General features: G+C 49.5%; 2 protein-coding genes across 2 annotated transcripts; both read left to right on the plus strand.

Moving 5' to 3' along the window:
- The first annotated feature begins 367 nt into the window (after positions 1-367).
- Positions 368-3,841, plus strand: UQCR11 (ubiquinol-cytochrome c reductase, complex III subunit XI). Its single transcript, XM_080633785.1, has 3 exons — positions 368-1,054; positions 2,026-2,160; positions 3,592-3,841. The coding sequence occupies exons 1-2, from the start codon at positions 1,005-1,007 to the stop codon at positions 2,144-2,146; spliced, it is 171 nt and encodes a 56-aa protein (XP_080489911.1). The 5' UTR covers positions 368-1,004; the 3' UTR covers positions 2,147-2,160; positions 3,592-3,841.
- A 3,240-nt stretch (positions 3,842-7,081) lies between these two features.
- Positions 7,082-21,938, plus strand: MBD3 (methyl-CpG binding domain protein 3). The gene is made up of 8 exons (XM_080633786.1): positions 7,082-7,173; positions 11,618-11,674; positions 12,394-12,553; positions 14,746-14,883; positions 16,931-17,021; positions 17,315-17,492; positions 18,613-18,810; positions 20,649-21,938. The coding sequence occupies exons 1-7, from the start codon at positions 7,160-7,162 to the stop codon at positions 18,803-18,805; spliced, it is 831 nt and encodes a 276-aa protein (XP_080489912.1). The 5' UTR covers positions 7,082-7,159; the 3' UTR covers positions 18,806-18,810; positions 20,649-21,938.
- The last annotated feature ends 1,292 nt before the right edge of the window (positions 21,939-23,230 follow it).

Below are 23,230 nucleotides of genomic sequence, written 5' to 3' on the forward strand. Positions count from 1 at the left end.
CTGTTTGGTTGCTTGCCTCTGCCTCGCTCTGGGGAGCACCCAGTGAAGGAGGCACTGGGAGGGTGCAGATTGGAAATCAAGTCAAAGACACCCAGCCCTTACCAGGAGCCCAGCGTAGGGTGATGGGGGAGACATCGCCACAGGAGAGACCTTGAGGGGCTGGAGCGGGGCCAGAGAAGGGCAATGGAGCTGGTGCAGGGCCTGGAGCACAGTGTGATGGGGAAGGGCTGAGGGACCTGGGGGGTTCAGATGGAGAAGGGAAGGCTCAGGGGGGACCTGATGGCTCCCTACAAGTGCCTGAGAGGAGGATGGAGCCAGGAGGGGCTGGGCTCTGCTCCCAAGGAACAAGGGATGGGACAAGAGGAACCGGCCTCAAGCTGCACCAGGGCAGGTTTAGATGGAGCTGAGGAACAATTCCTGCCCCAGAGGGTGCTCAGGCATTGGAACAGGCTGCCCAGGGCAGGGCTGCAGGCACCGTCCCTGGAAGGGTTCACAGCCCGTGGAGACGAGGCCTCAGTGCCATGGGTTAGGGGTGGCCTTGCCATTGGATCTCTTTCCATCACCCTCTGCCAGGGGCCCAGGCGCAGCCATTTCACACCCACCCCTGTGCTGCCCTCCTGCCCGCATCTCCCGGCCTCACCAGGCCCATCCCGGCTGTGCTGTTGCTCTGAGCAGGGACTTGTCCCATTACAGAGCCCTTTTGGGGTGAAAGCTCACCCAGTTCCACCCCCATGCCACGGGCAGGGACACCTTCCACTAGGCCAGGTGGACGCCGCCGCGTCCCTCAGACGGGGCCGGGACGCGGTTTGATGCGGACACCACGGGGCCATGAGGGACGAAGACCGGTGAATGGCGGACAGGGAACAAGGAGGGGGTGTTGCCATGGCAACAGCGCTTGACTCAGGCAGCGCCGCGGGCAGCCCCATGCGTGGCGCTGCGCACGAAGGCCCCCGCGGCCTGCTCATGCGCGGTGGGGGTGACTTTGAGGCCGTGCAGCCGCCGCTATGCTGACCAAGGTGCTGGGGCCGCGCTACGCCCAACTCCTGCAGACCTGGTGAGGCTGGGCCCGGGCACTGCGGGAGCCCGGGGGCTTCCCGAGGCGGTGCCGTGCGCCTCGGCCTTGTCCCGTGGGTCTGGTCGGTGCGAGGCACGGCTGGGTTTGAAGGGGTGGGTTGGGGGGGTCGGTGCTGCCCTGCGGTGGTTCGGCTCCGGGTGGCGCTGGGTGTGCTCAGGGGTTCCAGGGCTGTGAGGAACACGGGGATGAGCAGCGGCTGGGGCAGCTCCCGTATGGAGCCAGGCTGAGAACATTGGGGCTGTTCAGGCTGGAGAAGAGAAGCTGCGTGGAGACCTCAGAGCAGCTTCCAGTGTCTGAAGGGGGCTACGAGGATGCTGGAGAGGGGCTCTTCATCAGGGACTGTAGGGATAGGACAAGGGGTGATGGGTTCAAACTGAAACAGGGGAAGTTCAGGTTAGATACAAGGCAGAAGCTCTTCCCTGTGAGGGTGCTGAGGCGCTGGCCCAGGGTGCCCAGAGAAGCTGTGGCTGCCCCATCCCTGGCAGTGCTCAAGGCCAGGTTGGACACAGGGGCTTGGAGCAAGCTGCTCCAGTGGAAGGGGTCCCTGCCCGTGGCAGGGGTTGGAACTGGAGGAGCTTTAAGGTCCTTTCCAGCCCGAAGCAGGCTGGGAGTCTGTAAATGTTGCAGTGCCAGCGAGTGCCGCTTTGCAGGCTTGTGCGAGGGAGAACGACCTAGCCTGCGGGCTCGGATAAAGCCAGTGTGAGCTATTGCAGTGCAATGGTTAAAGAAATCCATGCATCTTTTCCTGTCTTGGTAACGCTCTTCTTAAATGAAATCACATCAAGCTTTTCTCTTGGGGTCTGATGCTTTATGAGATTCTGCAAGATTCCTGCCAGGCTTTTCCCTGTTATTAAAAGGACTTCCCCAGGTACCTTAGCATTTATCAGACCTTTCACAGTGGAGAATCAATGTTGTTTACCAGCAGCATGATATGTGTGTGTCTTCTTTAGGACTCCCACCCTCATGACATGGGGTGGTGTGGCTGGTATCGGTGTAATATGGGGCACAGACTGGAAGCTGGTCCTTCAATATGTTCCCTACATCGGTGGCAAATATAAAACTGAAGAGTAAGCTTCGCTCTAATGGTAAGTTCTGGTTGTGCTTCCCTTAGCTGAAATAGTAGCGTGGTCTTGGTGTGACACTTGATGAGCCCGGTCTGTCCAGGGCACAATCAGGTATTATTTGATCAAAATACGCTCAATTTGATTGTTCAGGGCTTTTTCCCTTTCTGTGTGGGGCTTCACAGGGCACCAGGAGGATGAAATCTGAACCCAAAGCTAATTTTCAAGTGAATATTGTGCAAGTGGTGGGTTTTTCCCAACCTGGTGTGGGTCTCGCGAAGTCAAATCAAGCTGTTGATGCTGAACTTAAGAGCATTCCGAGGTAGAATGGTTTCAAGCTCATAACTTTCTGTTCCTAGGCGAATTTAGGCTCCTCTCTGTTCCTTGTAACTCTCATTAAATCGAATGTTCAGAGCTTGTTACTCTGTGCCAGAAATTCATTGGAAAATTGGCTTTCTCAAGTGATTTTCATCTCCTTCTTTAATTGCGTATGAGATGTGTTGTTCTGAATGTGATCCTGCCCCTCTGCTCTCCTGAGACCCCACTTGCAGCACTGGGTGCAGTGCTGGTGTCCCCAGCACAAGGACATGGAGCTGTTGGAGCAAGTCCAGAGGAGGCCATGAGGATGCTCAGGGGCTGGAGCAGCTCCCGTATGGAGCCAGGCTGAGAACATTGGGGCTGTTCAGGCTGGAGAAGAGAAGCTGCGTGGAGACCTCAGAGCAGCTTCCAGTGTCTGAAGGGGGCTACGAGGATGCTGGGGATGGACTCTTCATCAGGGACTGTAGGGATAGGACAAGGGGTGATGGGTTCAGACTGAAACAGGGGAAGTTCAGGTTAGATACAAGGCAGAAGCTCTTCCCTGTGAGGGTGCTGAGGCGCTGGCCCAGGGTGCCCAGAGAAGCTGTGGCTGCCCCATCCCTGGCAGTGCTCAAGGCCAGGTTGGACACAGGGGCTTGGAGCAAGCTGCTCCAGTGGAAGGGGTCCCTGCCCGTGGCAGGGGTTGGAGCTGGAGGAGCTTTGAGGTCCCTTCCAACCCAAACCACTCTGGGATGCTGTGATTGCAAACATTTACAAGTGCATCTCGTGGGTGTCCCCACAAGTCAGTGGAAAAGCTCTCATGTTATGTAGAGGCAATGAAGTGACCTTGTGTTACTTTAAAGTTGTTTTAGCCAGTAGCAAGACATGGATTTGTTCCTGAGATGGCAGCAGTGTTCTTTGTTTTGAAGCAAGTGCTTTGAGCTGTCATTGTGCATAAATCATCTAGAGAAGAATAGAGGAGGAGGACATGGCTGTGGTGGCCTGTGAAGAGCCTGCCTTCTGCTCTGCCTGTACCAGCTTCTGCGACAAAAGCTCCTTACCTGGATACTGGAGGCTTTTGAAGTCTGTCTGTGGTGTTGGCTGCTGTAGCACTTTGCAGGAAGCACTGCTTAATGACTTGCTTTGTGTTTGTTATAGGAAATGTATTGCTGGATAGTGTTTTGGAGCCGTCCGTCTGCTGAGACCCTGCTTTGAGGTGACCTCCAAATGCCCAGTAAAGATTCTGCAACAGGTCCTCTCCCATGAGCAGTTCTGACCACTTGGTTGGGAACACGTTGAACTTCACTGGCCAGCCTCGTGCTCTTCCACTGATCACTGTCACAGCAGCTCTTGTTGTCATGGGAGGAGTTTATAAGCCTGATGTACAAAATAAACCAAGTGACTTACATTTTTGCCTTTTCTTGCGTGTGTGTTCCCCTCTTAGGCCACGTTCTTTACTTGTTTGGGTTATGTCTTCAGCTTGTTTGAACGCGTGTCCAAAGGAGGAGTGTTTGCCTTTCATCCTATACCCATTCCTTAGGCATCAAGCAGGGGATGCTGGGCTGGATGAGCCTCTTTATTTGTTTGTGGGTAGTTTTTGCTCCTCGCTCCTCATTCTGCTGTAGTTCTTGAACTGTTCTTAGTTACATCTTCATTTTAAGCTAATCATTCCCACATCAGTAGCACTTTGGACTCATGCATGCAGTTAACTTTTCATAGCCAATATTGCAGTGTTTCATGGTATTTAGTTTAAAGCAGGGGTTTGCATCCTTTTACCATCAATCTGTGGACCCCTTCAACTGCCTGGTGGGGCACATGTCAGTTTAAAGCAGTGGGTGCTGCCTGAAGACAAACTTGGTTTAACCTAGGGGCTCAAGGAAGGCAGTCTGCAAACCCTGAGGGGCTTTCCATGTACAAGTGGTTTAGAGAGCTGCTTGATCACTTTCTTAATGTGGGGTTTGAGTAGGAAGAGAATCTGTCTATACTTCATACATCTCGTGTTTGTGTCATGGTTTAACCCCAGTTGGGATTACACGAGCACACCACCAGGACAATTCATCACCATAAACTGGGCTATCAGTTTATATGCATAGCTCTATTTATATATAGCTATTTTGGGCTATCACGAAATGATCGAACCTCTTAAGGGAAGAGTCTGGGTTGCAGCAACTGTGCTGCTTGTGTGTCACCTGCGGGGTGGAAGGCTTCCGAGTGGTATTTCTATGGGAAGCTGTTGTAAACCCTGCCCAAACGGTGGCACTGTGCAGGATGCTTCAACTGTTTCCTGACCAGAATAATTGCTTAAGCATTGCTTTGGCATCGCCACTGATAGCGAATTGGGGGAGCAGGGGATATAATCTTCACATACAAAACACACTTTACTGCCCTGCTACATCCAACAGAACAGGGCAGAAGCTTATGGTATGGAGGGATGACCGTGCTGTTGCCTCCGTCTCTCCCACTGCCTCGCTCCAGCAGTGCTCCTGAACTCCTGGTTCACTCCCAAAAGGCCAAAGGCGCTGTGCCTTGGAACACTGAGCATGTGGGTTTGACAGCAGCCCTGTGCTGTGCACAGAGGTACTGATACAGATCCAGCTGCATCCTGAAAGGGGACATGATGCCAGCCTGATCTCACACCTCATCAGCACTGGAAGCTCCGACTGGAACAGTTGGAGCCTCTGCTCGTACCTGTTGAACATGTCCAGACAGGACGGGCAGAATACGCTGCTGCTGCCTTCAGACACCACCAAGTCTGGGCTTGTTCCTCTGCTCCTGCAGATGAGGGAGCCCTTCAGAAGGCCTTGAACTTGCTCTGCCTGTGTTGCCCACTCGCCCAAGGCTCCTGGTTGTCAGTCTGCGGCTTAGACTGGGGTTACCTTTAGCAAAGCCCCAGTGAGAGCACTGTGTGCAGCACGTGAGATCAGAAGGTATTTAAAGGAGAAAGCCATATTCAATATTTGCAGGCTCTGCAAGAAACACGGACTTGGGCTTGCTTTGGCCTTCAGGGATTGTTGAGCTGCTTGTGTTTTCTGCAGCGTTCCAAATGATGTCTCTAACCATAGGATTACCCTATAATTCCTGATATTTCTCCTTCCAGGGGAGCACAAGCACTCCAGAAATACTCTATTAGAAATATCTTCTGCATCCTCTGGGGAGACCCCCCCTGCAGCCCTGATCCAGCTCTGGGGCAGCAGCACAAGAGGGACGTGGAGCTGCTGGAGCGAGGCCAGAGGAGGCCATGGAGATGCTGCGAGGGCTGGAGCAGCTCTGCTCTGGAGCCAGGCTGAGAGAGCTGGGCTGGGGCAGCCTGGAGAAGAGAAGGCTCCTGAAGGGGAGACCTGAGAGCAGCTCCAGTGCCTAAAGGGGCTGCAGGAAACCTGGAGAGGGGCTTGGGACAAGGGATGTAGGGACAGGACAAGGGGAATGGCTTGAACCTGCCCGAGGGGAGACCTTAGAGCAGCTCCCAGCCCAAATCATTCTATGATTCTTGGGCAAATTTCTGTTCAAACAATTACTGCTCAGGTGTGATCAGTGATCTCTCTGGTTTCCAATAGCCTGGCATTGCCTCTTTTCTAGCAGTTGATTATTTTTCAGAATGAGCCCACCAAATATCACATCCATGATATGAACTAATCAGTGAAAAGACAAGGACCCAGCAGAGAAGAAGCTTCAAACCCTGGTGAGTTCCACTGGAGGGGACAGTGGGAGCCAAGTTCACAGGGCCTTGGGTTTACAGAAAGCAAAGATCATAGAATCCCGGACTGGGTTGGGTTGAAGGGACCTCAAAGCTCCTCCAGCTCCAACCCCTGCCACAGGCAGGGACCCCTTCCACTGGAGCAGCTTGCTCCAAGCCCCTGTGTCCAACCTGGCCTTGAACACTGCCAGGGATGGGGCAGCCACAGCTTCTCTGGGCACCCTGGGCCAGCGCCTCAGCACCCTCACAGGGAAGAGCTTCTGCCTAAGAGCTCAGCTCAGTCTCCCCTCTGGCAGGTTCAAGCCGTTCCCCTTGGCCTGTCCCTACAGGCCCTTGTCTCAAGCCCCTCTCCAGCTTTCCTGCAGCCCCTTTAGGCACTGGAGCTGCGCCCTCCACAGCCAAGTTTCCCCTTTCTCTGCACGGGCCGGTTCTTCCCGGCCGGGTCTCGGTTCGGGGATGGTGCCGGTGCCGGTTCCGCTCCGTTGTGTCCCCGCTGTCCGGGCCGGGGCGGGGTGCGCGGGGCCGATCCCGCAGCGCGGCCGGGGCGGCTCAGGGGGAAGATGCCCAAAGCGGCGGTGCCGGGGAACCGGGGGGGGCGGCGGCGCCCGGCGCTGGGGTAAGGCCGGGCCGGGGCAATGGGGAGAGCTTCGGGGGGGGCCGAAAAAGCGCGGTTCCCGCCACGCGGGTCGGCGGGGAGGGACTATATCCTTGCGGAGGGATCCAGCGGTAGGCAACGATGGGAGGGGCGGGAACGGGGCCGCGGGGGCGGGCGGAGCGGAGTCGAGTCGAGCGTGGAGGAGGCGGAGGAGGGTCCGCGGAGGGGCGCTAGGGCCCGGCGGGAGAGGGCCGGATAGAGCCGAATAGAACCGAATAGAACCCAACCGGGCCGGGCCAGGCCAGGCCGAGGCCGCGGAGCCGCTTCCCGGGGCGGCTGGGGGGGGGGAGGAAAGGACCGGTGGGAGCGCGGAACAGCCGTCGGCGGGAGGAGAGCGCGGCGGCCGGAAGAGCCGGCGGGAGCGGGCCCGGGCCGCGATGGAACGGAAGAGGTGGGAGCGCTCGGCCGGGCCGGGGGGGGTCGGTACCGGAGCGGAACGCGGTGGAGGCCCGGGGGGAAAGGGGGGGGGCTCGGTGCCGCCATCCCCTCGGTGTCCGCGACCTGCCCGCGGCGGCGGTGGGCGCTGGAGCCCCGCTCGTGCCTTCGGCGCGGTTTGTGCTCGGTGAAGGCAGAGCGGGTTCCATGAGGTGTCTGTGAGGAGGCCGGTAGCGGCGGGAGCGCTTGGTGCCTCCTCGGGGCTCTGCTGCTGCTTTATCTGCGGGTGAAGGAATCAACCGGGCACAGGGTGCCCAGAGGAGCTGTGGCTGCCCCATCCCTGGCAGTGTTCAAGGCCAGGTTGGACACAGGGGCTTGGAGCAAGCTGCTCCAGTGGAAGGGGTCCCTGCCTGTGGCACTGGAGGAGCTTTAAGGTCCCTTCCAACCCAAACCATTCCAAGAATTTGGGGTAGGGTGAAGCAGGACGCATGTGCCTGCCCGTGGCAGTGCCTGATGCTATAGATGAGAGTGCAGCGATGCCGGATCCTGAGTATTGCTGCTGAGGGAAGCATGGCTGCGGAGCTGCTTGCTCTGCCAGGAGGGTTTCGTTAACATCAGCCTATGTCTCATGGCTGTAGGTGGGCCATATGGACCCGTCCTGCACACGGGAGAGGCAGCCTCAGTGCAGCCCAAGTGTGAAGCTTACGGCTATTGGGAAGCTGGAAGAGGGTAGCAGAAGTGATCCGGGTGTTCTCAGCTTGGCCTTTGTGGTTGGTGAAATGTATGCGGCCAACGGCACGTGTGGGGTTCCATTTCTTAGGTGATGGTTGTGGGAAAAGCTTCCTGTGCTGCGGGTGAGCGATCCACCAAAGGCCATCCTCGAGAGCGTGAGGCTGGAAATGCAGCTTCACCGCTGCAGCCGGGGAGGAGGAAAGACCTCGGGCAGCTGCTGGAGACACAACAGGGCTGGAAAGATCCCTGGATTATCCACGAATATAGAATAGAACAGAATGGTTTGGGTTGGAAAGGACCTCAAAGCTCCTCCAGCTCCAACCCCTGCCACGGGCAGGGACCCCTTCCACTGCAGCAGCTTGCTCCAAGCCCCTGTGTCCAACCTGGCCTTGAACACTGCCAGGGATGGGGCAGCCACAGCTTCTCTGGGCACCCTGGGCCAGCGCCTCAGCACCCTCACAGGGAAGAGCTTCTGCCTAAGAGCTCATCTCAGTCTCCCCTCTGGCAGGTTCAAGCCATTCCCCTTGTCCTGTCCCTACAGGCCCTTGTCCCAAGCCCCTCTCCAGGTTTCCTGCAGCCCCTTTAGGCACTGGAGCTGCTCTCAGGTCTCCCCTTCAGGAGCCTTCTCTTCTCCAGGCTGCCCCAGCCCAGCTCTCTCAGCCTGGCTCCAGAGCAGAGCTGCTCCAGCCCTCGCAGCAGCTCCATGGCCTCCTCTGGACTCGCTCCAGCAGCTCCACATCCATAAAGTTATAAGGTTGTGGGTTCAGAGCTGAACATAAAAACGAAGGGGGAGAGGGTAAGGAGCATTTTTTCATTCCAAAGTTATGGATTTTGCCGTGATATCAATATGGACCGATCCCTGCTGAGTTAATATTTGGTTGCTGTTGCATTTTGCGTTGTTCAAAGTGGGAAAAGCGTGTGGCAGTCCCTGAACCCCTCTGCAGTTTCACTGTACAATCTGTGCATGGTTTGGATGTGCAGATGCAGTAAGTGTGTGTAGGGAATTACACATGTGGTTTGGGAATGCTCCTGTGTGCAATAACCAGCTCTGAGGGTTAAGGCTGAGCCGAGATGATCGGGTGGCAGTTCCTGCTTTCCCAAACCATCGTTTGGGCTCATAGAATCAGTGCTGTAACCTCATGCAGAAGTGCTTTTAACTGGGGTGCATGCCCTTGTCTGCCAGTGCCTGAAGGGTTGGCAAACCCAGTAGGCTGTATGTGGCCTTTGAGAGAGTTCTGATGACAAAGGCTCCTTCAGACTCAGTGTTCTCACCTGGGGAAGGACGATTTACTGCTGCTCTTGCTTGGTTTCATGGTGTTTTTCTGCTGAAGGTTATGTGACCAAGTGTCTGAGAAGCTCGGGATCTCTGCTCCAAGGAGTCATTGACATGGCTGTTCTGGAAGGCTCAGCTCTCTTGGGTGAAGCTTATGTTGTTGTGACTTTCTTACCGATGCAGCACCTCTGTAGAAAGTTGAAGAGGTTTTTAACACCCCCTCACCCCCAAGTGTGGTTTTAGCTGTGGAGGAGAGTGTTTTTACTGAGACCTCCCTTGCTTTTTGTAGGTTGTGATGGTTGACCCCCAGCTTCCCCAGGGGAGCTCTGATGGTGGTTGGGATGAGCCTTAGAAACAGGGCTGGTGAGATCTGGGCTCGTTCCTCTCTTCTGGGATTGCTGCTTGGGTGCTTCTTTAGGGGTCTGGAAGTTTGAGGGGTTTTGTGTGTATCCAAATTCTTTGTGGTTTGTTCTTTTGGGGGTTTTTTGGTCAGGTTTTTGTGTGTGTGTGTGGTCAGAACTCCAATCCCTTAAGTGCGGGGCCTCCATGAGCGCACGAATATCGCTTGGGACGAGGGTGGTGGCAATGGACAAGCTCAGTTCCCCACGGCTGCTCTATGTGGAGCCAAGGGCACACGTTTGGGTGGTTTAGATGGAGCTGAGGAACAATTCCTGCCCCAGAGGGTGCTCAGGCATTGGAACAGGCTGCCCAGGGCAGGGCTGCAGGCACCGTCCCTGCAAGGGTTCGCACCCCATGGAGACGAGGCCTCAGTGCCATGGGTTAGGGGTGGCCTTGGCACTGCTGGATTAATGGTTGGACTTGATCTTAAAGGTCTTTTCCAACCTGGTTGATTCTGTGGTTTACGGAGGGCTGGGGAGATGCTGCTGTGCAGATGTGTGCAGATGTGGGCTGGGTTGTCACAGCTGCAGAAGTCACCTGGTTCTGCTTGTTCACACCGGTGCTTTTTCTGTGCATGGGTGGCAGCTGTATGTCTGTGCTAGCCTGCCCTGGGATAACCACGTTCATAGAATGGTTTGGGTTGGAAGGGGCCATAAAGATCATATAGTAAGTTGCTGGGGTGTGGGGCAGCGGGGTAAGTTGTGATGCAGATGCAGCCAGGGATAACGTGAGGATGCTGCGAGGGAGGGCACTGACAGTGCGTGTGGTATCCCAGGGATCTCATCTCTCCCAAGGAAACAGTGTTGGGGTGTTCCACACCCAGAGGGTGCCCGGCTTTGCCTGGAGCAGGGCTGGGGAGAGAAGTGCAGTGGAGGGAGGCTGGGAGGCTCCCAGCAGCACGAAGGGGGTATCACAACTAAACAGAGTGGGGAGCAAACCGTTTGCATTCTGTTTGTGACCCATGCACCGAGGGAATGAGGCTTTGGGCACGTGTTCTTGATCACCCTTTTCATCCCTGTCTCCATTTCTTTAGCAGGCAGGCGATGTCTGGGTTTGCTCAGGGTGGGTTTGTGTTGTCTTTTGTCTCTTGCTTTCTAAGTTGTGCAGATCCTCTGTAGGCAAAATGGGGAGAGTGGAGGGGAGGAGACTTGTGTAATGAGGGAGGAGGGGAGAGGGCCTGGGCTCCTTAAGACTCTAAAGCAGGAAACAAAGGGTGAGCTGCACATGGAGAGCAGCAGGCACCTGGCAAGAGGCCGCCACACATTCAGCCTCATCAGCTCCCGGTGAAGTCTGGATAACAAGTGAGGGGGGCTTGGGTCTGGTCGTGCCTCCCCTTGGGCTTCTTTGGGTCCGTTTTGTTGGTGCTGAGGCAGGGAGCTCAAGGGGGTGACGTCTCAGAGCTTTGGATGGATGAGCATGGAGAAGTGTGTGCAGCTTTGCGGTTGCTTTGCTCCTCCTCCCAGGGTGAAGTGGGAAAGACCTGAACACAGGAGCCAAGTGCAGCGTGCTCCCGGTATCCGTGCCAGGGGTGGTGTTTAGAAGAGGTTGGGGTTTACAGCTTTGGACCTCTTCTGGGTCTCTTCAGAGTCTTTGTGTATGAAACCAGAAGTGCAAAGCAGAGCTTTTGTCCTGGAGTGGAAGGAGAAAAATCTGGTGGATTTGTGACATTTAAAGGGCACATAAGTGTAGTAACGGCATTCAGAGTTCATAAATGCTGGTTTGCTGGTCCTGTGCGTCGTGACATGCAGCAGGCAGTGCCACTGCTCACCTTTGTGGGCTATTTGGCTGCTCCCCACTCCTTCCCCCACCCCAAGTTTGACCATCTCAGGTGTCTATGATGCCCTCTGTGGCTGTGTCCTCCCAAGCATGCTCCTGCCAGAGGTACCCCAGGAGCTCCAGAGCACTCCGGCCGCTTCCTTTCTCTTGCTGTTCACTGATGGCTTTGGGTTGTAGCTTTGTTCCCTGCCCTGCTGTTGTTCCCGAGGAGCTTGGGGTATGGTATTGCCTTTTATTCAAGACATAATCACAATAAAAGTTTTTCTTCTGAACATTTCAGTGCTTTTCCTTTGGGCCAAGCTTCCCCAGGAAGAGACAGGACTCTGAGTCACTTCAGGTGGGTTTATTTTAGACATTTTGAGCATCTTTTCAGATCTTTTGCCAAATTCCTAGAGCACACACTAAACATAAAAGCTGAAGGGCTGTGTTCATTTAAAATCCTGTCTCTGAGTGTATCTGGCTCTTGTTCTGGAAGTTACACTGAGCTTTTGAATGCACCGTTTATTGTAATGTATTGTTTTAACAATTACTAGACACTAAACCATAAATTGGAGCTGCAGATCTTAGCAGAGGAAGCAGTTTCATATTCTTCATGTAGCAGGAGTTTTCTGTTCTTGGCTTCACTGACAGCAGCGATGGGTCTGGCCTAAAAGCTGCTGTAGCTGGTTATTCCTCTTTCTGGCTTGAGGCATATAACTCCATTCACATTTGTACAAGTGGTTTCACATTTGAGTCTGGACCCAGGCTCTGTTACTTGTCCTTACTGTGTGAATTATGCTGTGTTCCTTTATACCTGGTCTGAATCTTCTTTATGTACAAAAAACGTTTTAACATGGTCTGCACTTAATTTGTCTCTTCCACAGTAATCATGAGGAGGAGTTAATAGGAAAGCAAGAATATCCATTTAGAGTTAAACGTGAGCTTCATTCTGGCCGTTCAGCTTGTGCTGTTTCTCATAGAGGACATAAAACTGCCTCTCCTGCACTGCAGTGAGTGATGGGGTGAAGTCCAGAGGGTTTTCATTCCCCTTCTTGTTTCTCTCCTGTGTTTTCTCAGCCCAAGTGGTAAGAAGTTCCGGAGCAAGCCGCAGCTGGCGCGTTACCTGGGCAGCTCCATGGACCTGGGCACCTTTGATTTCCGCACAGGAAAAATGCTGATGAATAAAATGAACAAGAACAGGCAGAGGATGCGCTATGACTGTTCCAACCAAGCCAAAGTAAGACTATGGTCCCACGGCAGGTTTCCCCTTTCCGTCTGCTGTTGTAGGGGCTGGGCTGCCTCTCAGAACGACATCAGTGATTCCATTTTGTAATTAATGTGTGAAACTGGGGTTGTATGAGATAACATCTCTGTTATGGGGAGCTGGACAGATACTGCAATTCACTCATCCTTCCAGGTGTCCTGGTTTAAGTCCAACCGGTCACTCAAAACCATGCAGCCACTTGCTCACTTTCCCCTTTCTTTCCACCCTGCTCCCGGAGGGATGGGGAGGAGAATGGAAAGAATATGAATTCCATGGGTTGAGATAAGAGCAGTCCAGTAGCTAAGGTATAACACAAAACCACTGCTGCTACCACCACTAATAATAATGATAAGGGAAATAACAAGGGGAGAGGATATAAAACTAAAAGGGGAAAAGAAAACACTAAACACAAGTGATGCACAATACAATTGCTCACCCCCCGAGCAGTGATCTGGGCCTTCTGGGTAACTCCCCCCAGTTTCTATCCTGGGCATGATGTGCTGTGGGATGGAATACCCCTTTGGCTAGTTTGGGTCAAGTGTCCTGTCTCTGCTTTGTCCTGGCTTCCCGTGCCCCTCCTCACTGGTAGAGCATGAGACTGAGAAGTCCTTGTCAGAGTAAGCATTACATAGCAACAGCTAAAACCATCGGTGTGTTATCAGCGTTGTTCTCAGACTAAAGTTGAAAACACAGCACTGCACCAGCTACTAACAAGGAGAAAAATGACTGCTACAGCTGCACCTAGGACACCAGGGTGATGCCATGCAAGAGTATTGTGGTACTGCTAAATCTCCTGTTATTCAAGTTATTCTTGGGTAGCTTCATTGTACACTAAAAGCTTTTCAGAACCTAAAAACTTGTGTCTGTGCACCTAAACATGAACTGTGGGAAAGAGCAGAATGCTTATCTTCTATATATGTCAACCAGTCAAGAATCATCATCATCGGAGTGATTGGAGCATTTACAGTGCTGGGTGCTGGAGTGCCACTTGGGAAATAACATGCCTTGCTGCAGAGACCAGCAGCTCACACACATCTCATAGGCTAAGAATTCTGCCCAGTCCTAGTCAATGGACAAGTGGTTGTCACTGGCTTCGAAGTGAATTAGCACACAGATGGTTCAGAATTATATTTGGCCTGAATACATCTCTTCTACATCTCATGAATAAACATGTCAAGCAGACGCGGTGTCTGCATCCTCAAGAACAAAGTGTGTCCTGCAGCCATTTTCAAGACTTGCATGTTAGATCTTGGAGCGAGGGACAGTTCCTATGTTTTTGCTAATGTAAAATGCAGTCAGATGGTGACAGTTTGATGGTTAGGGGCTCTGTTTGCAAACTGAGTCTTGTTAAGAAAGTGAAAAAAGCTATCAAGGTTTCAGCTATATTGATTTGTTCAGTGGCGTCCACAACTGGGTTGAAGCAGAATGGTTTAGAATGGTTTCTGAATTCACAAAAGGGTTTCTAAACCCCACTTAATAATTTTTCTTCTTCATATTATGTCAAAATCTTCTGGTTTAGTGGCTTGTCAAAGTGCAAACTAGGTCTTCTGACTCCTAAATCCTGTCCAAATGGGTATAAAACCAATGGATATAAACTAATCTCAGGATCCTAGGTTGGAAAGGACCTCAAGGCTCATCTGGACCAACCTCAAAGGACAAGCATGACCTAGAGTAGATATCTCAGCACCCTGTCCAGCCAAATCTTAACAGTGCCCAGTGTTGGAGAGTCCACGACTTCCTTGAGGAGATTATTCCAATGGCTGGCTGCTCTCGTGGTTGAAAGGCTTTTTCCTGTTGTGCCCAGTCGGAATTTCTGTAGGGGTGACTTGTGCCCATCACCCCTCATCTTTTCCATGCAACTCCTTGTAAAAAGGGAATCAACATCTTCTTTGTAGCCATTCCGTTAGAATGAGAAGAGGCTGGTATGTTAAATAGAATGTGAAAGAGGAGAACTTCGTTTGATTTCTATGGGTCTAAGGCAAGATTTGAACGTAGTTACATGTTTTTAGAGTTGAACTCATAGAGCTTGAGATCCAGGCCAGTTTTGAAGTCCATGAACTCTTCTTTTCCCTGCTGCACGTCTTTATGGCTGTAGCAGCATTTTAGCAAATTGAAAATCCTTTTTTTTTGTGGGCTTTTCCCTTCATTTTGCTTGAAATTTGTAGGGCAAGCCTGATTTGAACACAGCCCTGCCTGTCAGACAGACCGCCTCCATCTTCAAACAGCCTGTCACAAAGATCACAAACCATCCCAGCAACAAGGTGAAGAGTGATCCTCAGAAAGCTGTGGACCAGCCCCGTCAGGTAAGACTTGTGGTTTAGCAGCTTCTTCTCCAGAACTAAGAAAGTCCTGGTTTTGGTGCTGGAAGGGGCCTGGAATAAATCACTTTACATTGGTGATGCTGAACCCATAGTCTGCGGTGATTTCAAGTCTCTGATGTTTCAGGAACCATAATACTGTGCTCCCGGCTTTTAAAATCAGAACAAAACCCATTTCCAATATGCTGTCTGCACTGTAACTAGACCCCAGCCTTTGCTCTGGTGTAGTTAAGCCTTCATTTCCTTTAATGCTGAAATGAAGTCTTATGTCCAAATTTTGGCAGACCTTGTAACCATTTCAGAGGCCACTTGCATTGGAATGAGAATCGCTGTTTCAAGAAATCCCTTTTCCTGTACAGACCACAGACAGTGTGGTGTCTGTGATGTAGGGCAAGGGATTGTACCCCCTGCGTGGCCCTTTTTCTCAGATGTGTGTATCATTAGTATAGTAGCTAACGGTACTGTATGAATAAGATCATAAATTCACTTGGAATGTCATTATTTATACAAAATCAAAGTGGTTTTCTTGCCATCCTGTGTATTTGCAAACAAATAAATACACCAAAATGAAAGGAAATCTTTCAGCTTCGTTTAATCTAGCGAAAGGATGTAAAAAGTGTGCTTATGACAAGGGTGGCTTTGAATTTGGGCACTGGTCAAATGAGATGTACCCGTTCAAAGCAGCCTTTGGCAGGCATTCTCGCTTCGTTCTCATTACCTGGAGCTGACAGGAGGACAGCCCCAGCAGAGTTCACATCAGGGATTCTACAAATCCTTTGCTGTATTGAGTCCATCTCTATAACATTTGGAAATGAGATGTTCAGCTTCACTAGTGTGTTCAGATGCTGTCATTGGTATCAGTTATCATTTTAAACTCTTGCAGGTCTAGTGGACTTTAAAGGTAACATTCCAAGGAGGGAAGTGATTTCAGTACAGGGTATTAAAAATACCCCATAAGCTACTGTCATCCTGCATTGGAAACCTTTTCTGCAGACTTAAACCCTACCTTTCTGAAGTGTGAGATAGGTGCTGTTTGAAATAGAGTTGGGTGGTTGGGGTTGGTTGTTGTTTGAACAGGTTGGTGGGATTTTAGCATGGCTTCCTAAGGAAACAGAGCATGCGTATTCAGTGTTGTAAACCCCGTGGCATGTTAAGCCAATAAAAGAGGACGCTAAAGATATGGTGTTGATATGCAAAAGAGATTTGTATCCCTGTTGGGGGAGAGATTGATCTGTGAGTACAGGCTGACATGTGAATGCTGTCTGTTAGACAGCAGACATCAGCCCTATTACACAGAGCTGTTATAATCTAACCTGTGTAGTTTCGCTGCTCATGTTACTACTTGTTGTAATGCAGCTTCCTCAATTCTGCTTGTGCTTTGCTTGTGTAATCCGTTCTCTTTTTTAGGACAACATTGGGATCTATTCGCTGAGAAAGTCCTTTAGAGGCTTTTGTGTGTGTTTATATTAAGTAAATATGTATATACTGTATGTGTAATATACACACACACATTGGTTTATGTATTTATTATATAGCATAGAATAGGACAGACTTGCTCTTTCTTGCTTGTGTCTTTCTCTGCATGATACATCTAAGAGCCTGTTAAATTACAGCTTTAAAAGGCTTGAGTGGGCTGCAGTACATTTTAACCCCTGGTCAGCAGGCTCCAGATGTTTCTTCCAAATCTGAAAGCAGTGCTGGCTTAAATTTCATCTATTTGAAACTCCAGCCTCTGTGTTTTGGCTGTGACTGTCCCTTCCCTCGTTGGGAGCTGGTAATTGGAAAAGTGGCACTTAGATATTGACAGTTCCTGGAGGAAGAGGAAGTCTCTCTCAAGGCAGCACACCAGGACAGAGAGTTGTTGTGGGACTGGCAGTGAGGCTTGTTCCCCGTGGCAGACCCCTTCCATAGTAAATCCAACACCAAACTGTCTGCAGCAGTGTTCTTCCCTCTCTTGATAGGAAGCAGTTGCTTGGTGTAGTTGTCAATTCCATTTCTGCTTTGTGCCAATAAACGCTTTCTTTGATGTCAGCTCTTCTGGGAGAAGAAATTAAGTGGACTGAATGCTTTTGACATTGCAGAGGAGCTGGTGAAAACAATGGACCTGCCAAAAGGTTTACAAGGTAATCAGTCTGTCCTTCACTCCAGGGGTGGCATTTTGATACCAGTCAGCGGTGATGTGAAGGTATTGAGGTTGACCTTGTTCTGAAGCTCTCAGCAGTGCTGTTGGTGTAAACTGCCTTGGAGAGAGCTGTACAGGTGCTGTTAGAAGTGTTTAGGACTGAGATGGATGCTGTGTTAGCTTGCTAAATGACAGTACCTGCTTTGCCATTAATATTTAAATACCACCCGTTGTCCTGATTTGCTGTTCTTTGTCTTGTGCAATGTTGATTATCGCTTTTCTTCCCATTTGCAGGGGTTGGACCTGGATGCACTGATGAAACCCTCCTCTCTGCCATAGCGAGTGCTCTGCACACCAGCACTATGCCCATCACTGGACAGCTGTCTGCAGCTGTAGAGAAGAATCCTGGAGTCTGGCTAAACACCTCACAGCCCCTTTGCAAAGCATTTATGGTGACAGATGAAGATATTAGGTATTAACTAGAAATACCACCTAACTGTCTCGGAATAAGGTTTCTTGTGGTAAAACAGTGCCTTTTCTTGGGGTTTGGGTTTTTTGGGGGATATTTTTGAGAGTTTTTTTCCAGTGACAAGTTTTAAAGTCTGCTGGAGCACTGTGGCTTGCTGAACTGATGTGAATGCCTCTTTATTAGAGGAGAAAAAAACTGTCATACGAGGATGGTCTCCTACAGGCATGTAATTATAGGCCTTTATTTTGACCATGCTCAGTTCCTCTGAGGTTTCAGGTTCAAATTTGTTTGGACATGTGTCCTTTTATTGAAGAAGGTGTCTCAATTGGAGTAATCTTGATTAAGGCACCTCTAAGCAAAGAAGGAGTCAGAGATAGCCTTCATATTGCGATTGGATTCTCTTCACCTTGCTCTGTGTCAGCACAAGACCAAATGAGAGTACTTAATTGCTGCAGTGGCATCAAATAAGGATGCAGTTTACTTAGATGTAGCTTGCTTTCAGTAATGAATTCTATCACTAGTTCAAGAATGGTCAAATTGAGCTTTAACCTCAATGGAGGACTGAATATACCAAAGAGACTAACCTGAGGGCATACTACTGTGCGTACACTAACAGTGTTTAAAGATAGGACTTTTGACTGTTGGACTGATAAATCTTGAATTACAGGATGGCTTTATTGTAGTGCTTGATTTATACAAGAATGACCAGGAAAAATGGTCTGGTCATGATTTCCTGTGGCTGAGCTGAAATATGAGTCCTGTGAGCCACTGATTGTCGATCACTTCTTCCCTTCACTATGGCTTTGACAGAAAAGGAGCTGTAAAATACAAGGTTGTGACTCACAAGGAAAAAGAACAAGAAAAGATTGAAATGGTTGGAAACTTACCCTTCTCCAGTCTCATTTTTTGGCAATCTGAGCAGGGTAGGCTGACTTCTTCTTGTTTCAATTAATATTACTACTAGGAATTTGAAGTCTCGAGTCAGCTGCTAGGTTACGCAGATTTCAGCCACAATTAAAAATGGTCTTGTCTGCCCAGCCTCATATATGAGGGATTTAAGCTTCCTTTCCCTGGAAAGAGGCAGCTTTGAGGATTGATATCAGTGTTCATTAATTTGGGGTAGGAAGCAAGAGGAACTGGTGCAGCAAGTGCGAAAGAGGCTGGAGGAAGCCCTGATGGCTGACATGCTTGCCCATGTAGAAGAAATAGCAAGAGATGGGGAAGCTCCTTCAGAGAAAGAAGGAGGGGAGGAAGAAGGAGAAGAGGAAGAGGAGGAGGAGGAGCAGGACCATGACCAGGAGATGGAGAATGTATAGTCCAGGTAATGTGACAGCATCCTTTCTTACCTTAAACTGTACTTCACTGAAAGCAGAAATGCTTTCAGGAGGAATCTTGCTATATATTTGGTATAAATTTGCACATCTTTGCTCTTTAGCATGCACTTTTAAAGTGTAGTAGTCATGCTTTCAGGTAGCAAAATGCAGTATTTTGATGTGTGTGTAATGTCTGGTGAGTGCACAATGGGTGTTCTGGGCCTTCTGCCTGTGTCGGGTATGTTAAATGTGTAACCAGGGTGTGTATGTAAGCACTGGAAGGATTCTGCCTTGAAAAGGGGTCGGTTTCCTAAACATCTGTCTTGTGATGTCAGTTTTCCCTCTATTTATTTATTCCTTGCTTTGTTAGGCAGGGGGACAGGGTGAGCAGAAAGGACAGAGTCCACCTCTCCCCTTGCCTGCCTTTTTCTCTCACTTTTGCATTTTTAGGACTTGTTTTCTTCCAGGCTGCATTAGAGAGCATCTTTGTGGAAGCTTTTAAGTAGTATTTGTAGAAAGGAGTTTTTAGGACCAAAGGCAACCATCCAAAGATGGAAGAGGCTAAAAAACTTCCTATGTGGTGGGAATTGGTAAACTCAAAGTAAAAGAGGAACATACACCTTCAACACCTGGAAACATCTGAGAAGTGTAAGATTGTGAATCCTGCAGTTACTGCTGTTACACCGAAACATGCTTTCATATTCTGCATCCCTTAAAAGTATCGCAAAGGGCTTGCTTCTTGTCTTCAGGTGTAGCTCTGGCTTTCATTTGTGCAGTGGAACCTTTTAAAGGTGCAACTAGAAATTTTGTTTTATTGTCTTGTAAACCAGAATGGCTCTGAATAATGCATGTGTAGCAATGCAGAAAGGCGCAGATGTGTAAGGCCAAGTCAAGACACAGCAACAGAAGTTCCCCTGTACATTGCACTAGAGGGGAGACTGAGCTGAGCTCTTAGGCAGAAGCTCTTCCCTGTGAGGGTGCTGAGGCGCTGGCCCAGGGTGCCCAGAGAAGCTGTGGCTGCCCCATCCCTGGCAGTGTTCAAGGCCAGGTTGGACACAGGGGCTTGGAGCAAGCTGCTCCAGTGGAAGGGGTCCCTGCCCGTGGCAGGGGTTGGAGCTGGAGGAGCTTTAAGGTCCCTTCCAACACAAACCACTCTGGGATTCTATGTCAGTGCACCCTGCTATGAATCGGTTTTTCCTTGCTGTGTTCCTTTGTAACCCCAGGAGCACTGTATGTATCAGTGGAGCTCATGCAGTGAGGTGAAAACAGAATTCACTGGTTTTTAAGTCCTGATCATATTAAGTTTTAGCCTAAAACCAGAGAGTGTTCTATCACTGAAATAGGATAGCTCATACCCTGTGTGCTTTGTTATGTACCCTCCAGAGCCCATGAGGGAAGAGTCAAGAATGTGGAAGGGGAAAAGGAGTTTTTAGGACAAATAGCAGAAGAAGGGAAAAGCCCCTTGGTAGGGAGTGGGAGCTGTATTTCAGGTAGCAAAAAGTGATTTACGTTAAGCAATCCTTCAGGCTGCAAGGTTGATTGTAATGTGAAATCTGTTTGGCCTTCAGGAAACACTGTCCTATATCTGGGCTCTCGCTGTTCTCCTGTTTCACTGTCGCCCTAACAGTAGCTTATTTGGACAGTGAGTATCTTGCATTCCTTCCTACTACAAAGGTCTGGCAACAGCAAGGAACCAGAACAAACTGTCTGCTGAAGGTGAAAAACAGGAGATAAAGAAATGGCTATGTTATAGCAATGCTCCTTTATGTTTTTAAGGGCTCACTTGCTATAAAGATACGAAATGTTCTCATTGGCTTACAAGGTCTTGTTGGTTTTTTTCTCCTAGGGAGTTCCATGCAAGAATTCCCAGTATAAACCCTATCAGCAGGGTCAGCACAACTATTTACAAAGCCAAGAGTGTCTACCGGGTACATTGCACCACGAACCCAAGGAGCATTTTGATGTCCACATCAGGAGACGTTGAGAAGCTGATGGCTCAGTAGTTGCTGGGTAGTTTTGAAGATGGAACTTGACTAAACTCTACTCCACCTCCTTTTTCTAAAGGGGTAGGGTAATCAGGAATGCAAAAGTGGGAGGGAATAAAGGAATAGAAAATGGTGGGAGATAGAATACTAGGAACCAAATTTTATGTCTTTTTTTTATTATTTTAATTTTTTTTGGTGGGTCAGTCAGTGATAGGTGATAAATTTTTAAGCTTTTCTATCCAAGTACCTTTAATAAAGACCCATAGAGACCATTTTCTCTCTAACACAAGCGAGAGGAGATGCTGTTTCACTCCTTGGCTACTCTGCTGTAGGCTGCCTGTTTGTAACTGACTTTAGGGAGGTCATTTTACGTTGTGGATTGTCATTCCATGTGTCAATTCAGGTCATTGAACTTCCTTTTCCTCACAAGACCATATTGGTCTTGGAAGTGTAGTCTTGGAGATGACCTGCCAGTGTCTCTTCCAGCCGAGGTTTTGTTTAGTAGGGGAAGATACACTTGAGGAATTGGTCTTACATCAATGGCAGTTGTTTTTGTAGTTGGCTCCAGCATCACACTCAATGCACTCCTGTGCCCATTTTTGATACGGAGTTGTGTGTACATCCAGGCATAGCTGCATAGAGTTTTGGAGATGAATATACCCACTCTGAGGTGTATTTTGCTTTGGTTTTAAGTCCAGTCAGAAGGAACTTCTCAACTTGGAATGGGAGAATGACTCATTTCTGACTGACAGTGAGGAAAACTTCCTCCTTTCTTTTCTGGTGCCAAGAACCCCAACCTCCATTCCTGTGTGTGCAGAGGGAAGGGGATCCATTTCAATAGGTGTGTCTACACATCTGCTTTTGTGTGCAGTAATGTTCTGACCTCTTTTAAAACAAGAAAGGAAAAAGGTTGATTTTTCTATAATTGATACCTGAAAACGAATTTAAAGCTTTTTATTAAGTATTAAATCTTTCTTATTTGCATGTGCAGTGAAGTGACCAGCATTTTGTGTCCAAAAATGAAATGATGTGAAACCTGCCTTAATGTGTTTATAAGTATTTGGCTTCACCATGGGTACCTTGATTGATCCCTCAGTCTCTTTTAGTACATCTGTGAGCATATTGGGGTAACTTGTGGCTAAAAATGGGTTTATCTGGGGAGGGAGGATAGGGAGAAGGGACAAAGATGAGAGTTTATCACTTGGAGAATGCATTGACTAGTTACAGAAGTTATTTTAGTCTTGGGGTATCCATTGCATGGTTCATGCATGGACGTTTCAGCTGAGAGTATGGTATAAAGTGGTGGGTTAAATGTTGTGCCACTGAACAATTGTACAAGTTGTTGGTATCCCCAAACTTGGGGAAGAAAGTAGCTCCCAGAGCCTTTATCATGTAAGAATGATTAGCAGCGATAGCAAGGGACCAGGGGAATTGCCTGGAAAGTAATAACCTCTGGGAGTAGCTCAGCTTAGTGATTGGAATAGGTTTAAGCTCCTTGAAAAATAGCCCATGCCAAAGTGATTGCTGTTGTACTAACTCTTTTCATAAAGATTTGAAAATACAAACTTCTTTGATACTGCTCATTTGGAGTACTGCAAGAAGACTGAATTGTGCTTCGTTGCTGCTCTACCAGGTATTATTGCTTCGGGGAACTTTACCTGGTACTGCAGGCCATGGAAACTGTTTTCCTTTTTGAACAGTCTGTTACAGTTGTTATCCTGTAAATCTCTCTCCTCTTGTAATTCGTTGTGTTGAATTAAATGTTTCTCACAAAGTAGAGCTGCTTCTAGTCTGCATCAAGCCCCTCCCTGCAGGGTTTGTGCTCTGCCCTTTTTCAGTCGTTTCAGCAGAGATGCTCATGCGTTTTTCTTGTGGGCTCTGTTCTGAGATTTGGGTCTCGGTACCTGGGGACCTGGCAGAGGAGGATGCAGAGGGAAACTTGTGGGAAGCCAGTTGGTTCTTGCTGCAGAATCCTCCTGTGTCCTCACCCATTAAAAGGCTGCCAGGATGTCCCGTCTAATGGACGAGTGGCTGATACAGTCCTTTGAGTCTCACCTCTTAGCAGTTAACCCAGGCTAGAGGTGTTCTGACTGTGGCAGTCTTGTTCTGACACTATTTCCTTATTTAAATTTGTTTAGTAATGTCTTTCTGTACTTCTAGTTGAATCTGAATGTATTGTGACCGTATGTAGCACCTGAACTCAGATGATTAAGATGCTGATACTAGTATTCTGCTGCATTGAACATCGAGATTAATTTGGTGCCAACTTGTGTGCCAGCTCTTGTTTTGCCCCACTCTACTTCCCCGTCCAGCTCTCTTTCTCTCCTTCAGTCCTTTAAAAGGTTTATTAATGTTTTCATTCATATGGAGGAGTTGATTGTTCGAAGTACCAAAAAGGGGCTCAGGACTCCTGTCACACCCAGAGAGCCTTATATAACTTTCC

The sequence above is a fragment of the Psittacula echo genome, assembly GCF_963264785.1.
Source record: "Psittacula echo genome assembly, chromosome: 24".
In the NCBI taxonomy this organism is placed as follows: domain Eukaryota; kingdom Metazoa; phylum Chordata; class Aves; order Psittaciformes; family Psittacidae; genus Psittacula; species Psittacula echo.